The 10,595-nt window shown below is 45.2% G+C and overlaps 1 protein-coding gene across 3 annotated transcripts in view; it reads left to right on the top strand.

The window, feature by feature from the left end:
* Positions 1–2,396: 2,396 nt before the first annotated feature.
* The window catches only part of CNKSR3 (CNKSR family member 3), a 57,643-nt gene continuing 49,444 nt past the window's right edge, over positions 2,397–10,595 (top strand). Inside the window, exon 1 of one of the 3 annotated variants that reach the window (XM_080585250.1) lies at positions 2,397–2,597. In XM_080585250.1, coding sequence (XP_080441376.1) covers positions 2,546–2,597 — 52 coding nt within the window. In that variant the 5' untranslated portion in view covers positions 2,397–2,545. Of the gene's footprint in view, positions 2,598–2,674; positions 3,008–10,595 lie in introns of those variants that run through there. The other 2 variants (XM_080585254.1, XM_080585252.1) reach the window with 2 other exon arrangements.

Here is a 10,595-nt window from a genome sequence, read left to right as displayed (position 1 = left end):
GTTGTGGTGAACTGCCTTTTAATCTTTCAAATATGCAGAGAGGTGAACTGACAAGCATAGTATTTCACACACCAAAAAGCAAATAAACAATTTAGCTTTAACAAATTGCCTTTACAATCAAGCACTAGAAATTCACCTTCAGCCACCATGTGGCAAACAGGAGGAGCAAATGACTAGTTTTTAGGAACATATGCAAAAAGGCCTGTCTGTTTTTCACCACTGCTTCCCAAACCTAGAACCTGTGAGGTGCCACTTCTTGACTCCGTGGCCAGGCTCTGCAGCAGGGCAGGCTCCCTCTGCCGCGGCAGGAATGCCAGTCCCATCGGGCACTGCACAACCATACACAGAACTGCCCGTCCCTACACTTCAAGTATATGTCTAGGGACAGCAGATGGATGGAGAAGGGAGCCTCTGAAAACTGGGGTGCTGGACAGTCTGAAATCCCAGCTGCTTACTCACTCTCAGACACTGCCTAGCGAAAATTTCACAGCGTTCCTGTCACAGAAGAGTTCACTCTGCTCTTCTTCACTGAGGAACAGTGAGACCCTTCTGCACGTTGCAAAAGGACTTCGTGATGGATTTTGGTGCTGAGCCAGATCCACTAAGTGAAGCATGTAATAAAAATACATGTTTTCTCCATGTCTCCCTGCTGCATCACTGATGGAAAATGGTCTTCGGGTGCATTTAGGAGAAGGGAGCGGAGCAGTGGAGGTCAGTATCTTGAGCATGAAGCTATGGAGGTCAGCAGTGAAACCTCTAAGTAGACACTCCCAGGGTTTACACAGCCCTCAGGAGGTGGCCAGGGCAAAAGTGAAATAATGCCTGTGAGGAAAGTGAGACTGAGGTACACTGGACGGCTCACTGTAGCTCCCAAGTGAGAACAGAAAAACAGAAATAATCTGTTATGGTGAAATGGCCACCACACCCAAGGGCTCTTCTAAGTGCAGGATTCAGAAATAAACCAAATACCAATACTGGGAGAAGAGCGGTTGATGGCAGCCTGCAGCGGCTGCTAAAATTGCCACAGGGCTGTGACTCACACGGAGCCGCCACTGAAGTGCCTGGCCACCAGGCCACCCTTGGGCAGGTCCTGGTTGTGGGGCAGGACAGCAGGCGGCCCCCTAATCGCCACCCTTCTGCCCGCCCGGCCACGGTCAACCCACCCCTTCAGAAACCGCAGCGAGGAGAAATGTCCCACGTTTCCGTCCGTCCTTCCCTTCCACACAGCACAAAGCTACCTCAACAGCAGCCCCCCTCTTGCACACGGAAATCCTGAGCCTATAAAATATGTTAGTTTTAAAAAAATATGTTTCTGAGAGTTCAAAAACATTGCTTTTTTTCACATCTGCACAGCATATATTGAAATTTAATTTGCCTTTTTGTACACAGTGTGTTAATACACCGACCCCTACAATGTTTTATATAAAACTATAAACGCTACAAAGCAACTGTGACTGTGAAAGGCACAAATAACACTTAGTAGTTTCAAAAGAAACAAACTGCTGTAATTCTGGAAATCATCCCTTTGTTAAAGTCTCTACAGTCTATTGACTATTGGCTTTATTGGAGTCATTCACGTAGCAGGCACATTTGTCATCGTGCTGAACTTTGGAGGTCTGCACAAGAAATGCCAGTGTAAAAGGCAACATTTAATTGCTTTGCAGAAGAAAGGAGGATCTGTATCTGTTTTTGACCCCACTTCACTTTCTTTTAGCGTGCTGTGCAGAAACACCATGTAGAGATTTCAGTCATGTTTACGTAAAAGTGTTAATTATCAAAGTATAATGCCATACATCATGACACATATGTTACAGGGGCTGTGTTCAGCATGTTTTGAAACACACTGTCTGGTACGTGTATATGAAAGTTTTCTAATCCAAAATGTGCAGAGTAAACTGAAGCAACCACGACACAACTGTTCTTAGGAAGGCTACAGCCAAGGTGGGGACAAGCTAGGTGATGGCAGGCTTCTCGGTACTGGCACAGAAAACCACAGTTTTCTTTTCGAAGCCGGGATCTTGAAAACTTCACTTTCTGCGTGTTGGTTTTGTGTATTTATTTGTTATTTTACTCAAACGCTCGATCCCTCCCGGAGCAGCCTCCCTGCCCCGCCGCGGCCATTTCCTGCCCGGGCCGGGCCGGCCGCCTGGGGGTTGCCATTTGGAGGGCAGCTCAGACCCCGAGCCCCCACAGGGACTTTCTCCTCGGCGCTTTTCCACATACGGCGCCGGGCCGGGGACAGCCGGCTCTCGCTGGGCCCTCGGGCCGAAACCCGCCGGCCCTCAGGCCAGCTCCGGACGGCCGAGGGGAGCCGGGCGGCAGCACCTGGGGGCGGAGCGGCGGCGGGGCGGGCCCGGCCGCGGCCCGCGGGAGGAGCCGGCCCGGGGGGACGGCCCGGCCGGCGCGGGGCGGGCGGGGAGCGGGGCCGCGGGGATGGGAGCTTGAGAGGGGGCGAGCTCGCGGCCGGAGGAGCGCGGCGGGCGGGCGGCGGCAGCGGTGGTGCCGGTGTCCCGCAGGGGCAGGTCCCGGCGGGGCCGAGCCCGCCATGGAGCCGGTGACCAGGTGGAGCCCGAAGCAAGTGGTGGACTGGACCAAGGGTAAGGGCGCCTGCGCTGCCCGGCACGGCTCGGCACGGCCCGCGGGAACTTTCTGGTGCCGGGCTCGGCGGCCCCGTGGACGAGCGGGGCCGGCGCCTCCAGCGCCGCCGCGGCGGTGCCAGCCCCAGCCGCAGCCCCGTCCCGGGAGCGGGCGGCTTCCAGGCCGGTTCCCTCTCCGTGCCCGTGAGCCCCGGGCGCTTTTTCCTCCCTCTCCGGGGTGCGGGGACGAGGCGAGCCCCGTCGGCAGGGCGGGCGGCTCCGGCGGAGCCCCCCTGGCGCTCGCTCCCGTCCCCCTGCGGCCGTGCCCGGCGGGGGCAGCTCCCCTCCTGCCGGCCGGTCGATAGGCCACGCGAGTTGGCTTGCAGCTTTTCGGAGAGATACCCGCCCGCTGGCCGAAAACACCTTGGCTTGTAAGTTAAGCAAAGTTAAGTGAAGGAGGAGAGCTCGAGTTAAGCAAGGCGTTCGCAAAGCCCGTCCGCTGGTGCAGCTCTGGGAAGCTGTTTCCTGAGAGAAGGGAGGTGGGGGCTGCGAGCTGTGCCCCCAGGTGCCCCACGTCCCTCTGGGGGGTCACCTGCCGTGCTCGGTGGCTGTTTTTATTTATTTATTTATTTATTTGTGAAGGCAGTGTTGGCTTCAGCTGTGTCAAACCTGGTCGGACACTGCCAGTGCTTTCTGAATGGCAATTAGAGGACTGCTCTCGCAGTTCCTGCTCTGCAGTGCGAAAATCAAAAGGGAAATAGCTCTGAATTAGGTGAGAGGCTTGTGACTTGTGGGATGGACTGCTGTTGTCTCGCAGGACTGTGTTTTAGGGCCATCACCCTTTGTTACATAAAGCGTTTTCCCAGGCTTTGCTTGATTTGAAGTTGATGCGAAATTACGAATGCTTTGAGAGTTGAAAGCTCCCCTGGATTAGCAGCGGCACTCACTTATAGCAGCCATTACTTCGATGTCTCAGGACCATAATGCTGATTAGACTGCATGCCTGTGGTCAGCACTTGGCAGGAGTTTGGTTCGAGACTGAGTCAAATTTGGAAAGCAGGCTAATGTTTTCGTACAGAGAGCAAGATGGATACTCCCAGCCCTCCTGAGTGTGAACATGTGTCCGGGCGTGCCGGTGCCAATGATGGACTGTGAGCGCAGCCTCTGGAAGGAGAGGAGTCCGCACAGACGTGCTGCAAAGTTGTGCGTTAACATCTAAATAACTTCCCCAGAAAGACCTCTCTTTCTGCTATTGGTATTGGTTTAAACAGGAGTGCATTGTTACAATGAAATAAGCCTTTTGCTTTGGCATGTGGAATATTTATATAATGCTGTTCCCTCATTGTGTCTTTTCTCTTGGGCACTGAAAGTTTGTTACCTTGCCAGATTAAAGAGTAAACCTGCTAATCATTTTAAAAGGCTTTATTATACTTGAGCATGCTTGGCTTGCTTTCTTGCATAATTTATTTTACTTGCAGGTTCCTTGAACAGGTAACTCTTTAGTTGGACCCTCAATTAGTGTTATGCAGAATAATTTGAGGCCTGGCTGTAGTTGGAAGGTGGATCTTCTGACTAATGCTAACGCGTGTCCTTTGAAATGCAAAGGAATAAATTAAAGACTGCCAGTGACTTTTGTTTCTGCTGTTGTTTTTCAGTTTCCAGGTAAGCATTTGACTTCTTCATTGCACGGCGTCTTTTTACGTCACTCCCTGCATGACAAGATTGTAATAAAGAAATGAGATGTGGAAAACTTTATTTTTTGGTTAGACTTTCATCGCTGCTCATTAAAATTGACACTTTAATAGTAGCCTTATTAATACTATGTTTCATGGCTTATTTCTAAGCCAAAATGCTTAACTACTATGTAGTTCACAACCACTGCATTTTATGTTTGAGCAGAGACCAATAGTCTGTATTTTAACTTATGAATATTATCTTCAATTCTCGAGGCTAGTTTTATAAATACACTGATTAACAGAATGTTTGGAGAGGAGCTTATGCCTTTTGTTTGACTATCACTGTCCATCTAGGGACATAATACCGTGATCTTCACTCAACTGGTCAAGCTATGGGAGAAAATGCTTTGGCTGGTGATGTTTGCTGCCTGTAGTTAGTGCTGTGGTGCCGTGGAGATGTATTCTAGGAGAATGACATAAATAACTATGGTGGGAGTTGCCAACTTGCAGTGGGGAGATTGGTTTTGCAGATAATGATGCATGCATGTCATACAACGATAAAAGCATCTTGGAAAAAGTTAAGGGAGTAGTGGAAATAAATGGTCTGATTTAGTCCATTTTTAATGTTCAATGGAAAACGGAGAAGTTCAGGAACTATTTTTCTATTTTGAATTTGTTGACAATCAAGCATCTATTAATTGATACTTTTAAATTGAAAACAAAACAAACAAAAACAGCAACTACAAAAAAAAAAGACAACAAAACCCCACCTTTTCCCAACTAAAAGAAACATAGAAACTTTCCCCTATTCCAGGAAGCAATTACCAAAAAGCCAAGTCCAAAAGTAAGCTGTATAACTACATCTGGACAGTTAGCTTATTTGCTTTTTGTGAACCTGGCTTCCTTTAAAAAACAGACAAAACTTTAACTTTTTTTTTTAACAGGACAACTCTTATCCTGAATAGTCCCTTTCTATGATTTTTGAGCTATTTGCTTCTATGCAGATTCTGTAAATAGGCTTTATCTGTAATTTAAAATAGAACCTATTTTGAATTAGTTACAGAAAAGTGAATATTTTTAGATTTTTGTAGCCAGATTTTAAATGAAAAGAGCTTTGTCTCTCTCTAGCAACAATAGGTGATACCAGAAGCTGTCACTTGTGCTCTCTTGTTAATTCGGACTAGAATGCTGCTGTTTTTGTGTGAAGAAGGGTGTATTTCTGGCAAAGAGACTGTACTGACAGTAGTAGAATCGCAAAGAGTGGGTCCAGTGAAATCAAAGCTCCTGCTGAAGGAGTTGTACTTTTGCTCACTAGCAGCTTTGTAGGTGAAGCATTTCTTAAGCTTTTAACAAGGATATGATGAATCTTCAGCTGCCGCATCAATATTCGGAAACTGATAACTGTGTGGGCACCTCTTTGATTTCTGTCCAGAAGAGGTGCTGGTGTAGTTACGGGCTTCTCTTACAGTGTGACATGGACTTGAGCAGTATTTGGGGGCTTTCTTCAGCAGTGGAAAGGTACTTTTTTTTTTTTCTTCTAGGTTGTTGTGTTGAATTGACTTGCTTGCAGGTGGTTGTGGAGCTTGTTTAATGATTTGGACTTCACTGTTTTCTTGGAACTGACTGAACCCAGATGTTGATCTTCTTGAGATGATCCTTTATGGGAGAGAAATTAACTCCTGCCTGGCATTGCAGCTGACCTGCAGCCTTGCTCCTGTGTGGGCCAAGATGTTTGTAGGCTCAGAGTCCTCACTTCATTCTCACACTGCTCTTGTACTTCTCCTCCCCCCCAGAGCTTTTAAAGAAGGGAGTCCTGGAGTAATTCAGTTGTGTTGTGTTGTAATTCAGTTCAGTGTTGGGACAGGCTGACAGCCGTAGAGATCACAGCACATCTGCTGTACTGCTGATGGTATCATTTGACTGTGGGCTTGTAGTTTTCTGGGCTTTGGCTATCCTGGATGCAGAAGCCATCAAGAACCCATTGACACAGGGCCACGTGTGTGGAAAAATCTCAAGAACCCACTGACATAGAGTGGAAAAATCTCCAGCACAGAAGTAGCATAACTCTTCTGGCAGAGGAACAATTTGAAGAAAACGTAATAATGTGATCATGTTCAGAAACTTTCTGTAGTCCCAGAAGCTCCTGGCTACTGAAAACCTTGCAGCTAGGGTCATTCCTCAGAAGATGTGAGAGGAAAAAGTTGTGTAAGGGGGATTCTCCTCTGTGAAAAATGTCACTGTCTTACTAGACAACATCGTTGTATCTCCTCTTTGTTTTCAGTAGCCTGATTTCCCTCTTCCCCGCTGCCCCCAGGCCTAGCATACTTATGTGACTTGTGACTTCAAGCCAAATTTTACACGGTAAAGACAGTTTGACATGCTTGTGGTTAGATGCCGTCGTTGTTGTGAGTCTCCATCACAATCTGGCCTTTGTTCCTGTAGCTGTGGGCTCAGCTAGCTCTGGATCGAGCTGGCACTTTGGTCTTTTTATTGCGCTCTAGGTTCAGTTATTCCATTACCCAATAGTTCATGGGTGTCATTTATTCCTGTGGCTGTTATGTCACAAAATACTCTGATTTCCATTCCTGGTAAATCTTGAGGGAAAGCGCATTTATTTATAGGTATGCCTGGAAGGAGGAAGAGAAATATGCTAATTTATTAATAGTTAGCAATTAATCGCGAGGACCTGGTGTTCTTTTTTTAGAGCTATCTTGCTTACCCAGGGAGATTTCAGCAAGGTCAGCCGTGTTAACTGTGTGTGCCGGGAGCCGCAAACCGGAGCTGGATTTCAGCAGCAGTTATGAGTGACACATAGCACTGAGGTTGTTTTTTATCTTTTTTTCTTTCTTTCTAAGTATTCTGAACACTGTTGTGTTCAAGTTATTTGGAAAAAAAAATCTAACACTAATAAACTCCTACTTAGTTCTTAAGAGAGTATTTTGCTTTCAATGAAGAGTAGTAGAGAGAGCTGACCATAACTGCAGAGCAGTTTCTCTGTTTGCTTGGTTACTTAAACATATATTTAAACAGATCAGGAAATGGCACTGAATGAACACTTTCTCTTTTCAGGTATTTGAACTGAAATTCTGACTGTAGCCGGCCCATAATGTTTTGCCAGCAGAAGGTGAAAATACTAAATAAATCTATTTAGTGCTTGTCTGTGGGATGAAACTTCAAGTGAAAAAGCTGTACAACCAGTTTGTACGAATACTGGTTTAAAATTATTCATTCGTTGTTGCAAAGATAAGTGTGTATGAAAAAATAAAACAGAGGAGTTGGCCTCTGTGTTCGTGTGTTTAGATCACGTTTTCATGTTTTTCTGCTGTGTTGCAGTTTCTTGAGCTGCTTGTGGGTTCTGTGGTGTTTTTTATTTTTTTTAATGATCTTTCAGTGTTCACAGTCAGCTCTGTTTGCTTTGCCATTAAGAGGCTGTTCAAACTATTTTAACCAAACATCACAAGTCTAGAAGTAGAGTGCTGTCATCATAATGTCTTGAAAAGCAACATTTTAAATGCTAAAATCTCCACAGGCTTTTCTGGAAAGTTGATTGTAATCTTTATAAAGAAATGTAATGCAACTCTGGATAGGGATACAGGTGGGTGGGTAGTGGGTAAAAAGTATATTTAGGTAGTACCTAAACATTGGTAGTAGTGTTAAATGCTCTGTACTAATCAATTAGAGCTATGGTGGTGGTACAGTTAGTAGGTGAAGTTTCTTCTAACTGCTTAGTGGTAGAAACTGGCCAATGAATTTGTTGCATTTTTTTCTTAAACGCCTTTCCTTCAGTGATCAGAAGTCTTTTGTTTCTATTGTTTGAGACTTCTGGAGCAAAATCCTCATTTGTGTGTGTCAGACTTAAATAATTCTGGTTACTTATGTGCTTGTTCCTTCTGCTTCTTTCTGCTTTGGACTGTGTTTTCAGCATATAAGTCCCTTTGGCCAAGGATCATGCCTGTTTGTACACTGTCTAGCGCACTGCAAGAGCTAATGGAAGACAAAGTACAGGGCACTAGATAAAATGCATGTTGAATTTTGTCATGATGTTTTATTTTCTTAAGTAAAAGAGCCTGACAAAAGGTTGTTATCCAACAGATGCTACTAGATGAATTGCAGTTATGAGTGATGCGTGCAGACAGCCTGTCAAGAAGTGTTCAGAAGCATGTGGGGTTTTCTTTGGGTGGTGTTTGTTCTTTCCTTTTGATTTCTTAAATCTAAGCTTCTCAATTGCCTGATCTAAGTCCTGTTCTATCAGTTAAGCTCCTTCCAGGCACGGCAAGCAGCTGATGACTTGCAACGGTTAAGAAGTGTTAAGAGGTGTTGAGACTGCTCAGTTCTCTGGTGCATCATCTTAGAACAAGATTTTCCTTTGCAGGGAAGCTTCATACAGAAGCTATGTCAGTGCATAAGTCCAAACATCAGTGCCTCTGTGAATTCAATGGTAAAATTTGGTTTCCATTGCATCTTTTCTGTACTCGTGATGTCATTAGTCTTAATTTGTACCTTACGTTTTCCTGACATCATCACATACTCAGATCTCACCTCATTACAGGTTTGTTGTTTTGGGAGTGTCTCTTCTTTCTGTCCTCCAGATACTCCAAATATGTAAGTCCTGTTTAAAGGAGAAGGTAGTGAGGTACTGATGTTTTCAGGACTAACTTACAGGGGGGAAAGGAAGGGTGGATAGAAATTAATGGAGCTGGGACCTCTGTAGCAACCTCTTACATATTTACAAGTAGTTCTTTAGGACTCAGTTTCTTGTGGTCACAGGATTGTTCACAGATTTTAATGTTACTTCACAGGGCTGCAATAAGAGGTAGGAAATTCAAATGAAATGCTGTTTGACTTTGTATCTCTGTCTGAAGTTAGGCAGGGTATATAGTCCTTTTGTCATTAGGGCTCTAATTTCTAGCGTGAGATGACTTCTGAGTCTGAGGTATCATTCATATCCCTGGGCCATGCTTGCTTTGCATAAGAAGATTGCCTGCAGATTTCCATATGCCTGCCTCCGTCCTTTTAGAATACAAGCAATAATATTTTACAGCTTGGAGGATCTGCAGGAGGTACATCGAATCTGCCTGATTGTGTTTTTTTTTTACTAGTTTTAAACATTCATTAGCTATTAAAATAGATATTTATGATATTATGAAAAGTAGCTACTTTTCATCAAATGTTGCATGTGCTGGATAAAACCAAGCATCTGTATTTGGTTTGGTGAGATCAAATCACTGACCTTTGCAACTTTGGTCTACAGACATTCATTCAGTATCTGACTGATTTGTATTGTAATATTGCATTAGTGCTGAGTTCATGTAGTTTCTTATACCTGCTTCTCCTGCCCTTTTACATAAAGACGGTTCTCTGTCACTGCAATACCAAAATCTTTTTTTTTATTTTGGCTTTCTTATATTAGTAGTTAGGTGTAGGTAAGCCAAGTGTCTGGTGTGGTGTTGCAATCAAAGCTCTGTGGTGTAAATGTGATCTTATCTTGCTTCTTGATCAAAGGAAAGAACTCCATTTAGAACTTAATTGATGCTCATCAAGGGCTAAGGCTTCTGCTAAAGCAAGTGTTGATACACGCTTCTAGGCTAATATGATCCTGATGTCTCTGCCTTGTGTGTGCAAAATGAATATTGCTTAGGTTGCCATCCTTTTATCATTAATGCTAATAATATCTTTCCTTATCTCACCGAGTCTTGTATTACTGGAATGAAGTTTGCCAGGTGAATGCTTTATGAAAAGCTTTGTAATATGCCTATTTTGTCATTAAATAGACGATATCTTGTCTGATACAGATGCTTTCCCAGCCTGAACAGAAGGGCAGGGCTCAAGGTATTGCTTCCTTTGTCTATATCGTGAGGCAGGCTGGTTAAGGGCTTCAGCTGGGTTTTCTCACTTTTGTAGCTTGTAAAAGGCCCCTGTGTGTAACCAAAGGCATCATCTGCCTTCTGTTGTGATGCTGCTGCTGTTGCCAGTTCCAGAGGTGATGCTCTGTCCTGAGCAGCAGTATGTTTTCTCCTCCTCTGTGCCCTGGTGTGGTGAAGGAGCTGCGTCCTCGCCGTGACGGCCAGAAGGCAGCCAGTGGTGATAGCTGGACGTGCAAGCAGAAGAGTGAAGCTCTGCTGATCTTCTCCATTGGGGTACCAATACCACAGCTTTGGTGTCTGAAAGACGTCGTTTTGAGATGGCTGCTGTCACGCTGCTCCAGGAGGTAGGGCGCTGTACCTCAGCAGGGATTGCAGGTGTGCGTGTTGGTGCAAGGCTGCAGGGAGACGGAGCAGCAGGGACTGAAGACTTTTTTTCCTGTCCTCCTGCGTAGGACGGAGGACTGTGAGAGCCAGTTTGG

The sequence above is a fragment of the Anser brachyrhynchus genome, assembly GCF_964034855.1.
Source record: "Anser brachyrhynchus genome assembly, chromosome: 3".
Taxonomy (NCBI): domain Eukaryota; kingdom Metazoa; phylum Chordata; class Aves; order Anseriformes; family Anatidae; genus Anser; species Anser brachyrhynchus.
Note: the sequence above shows the minus strand (reverse complement) of the source record. Positions and strands in the feature narration are given on the sequence as shown.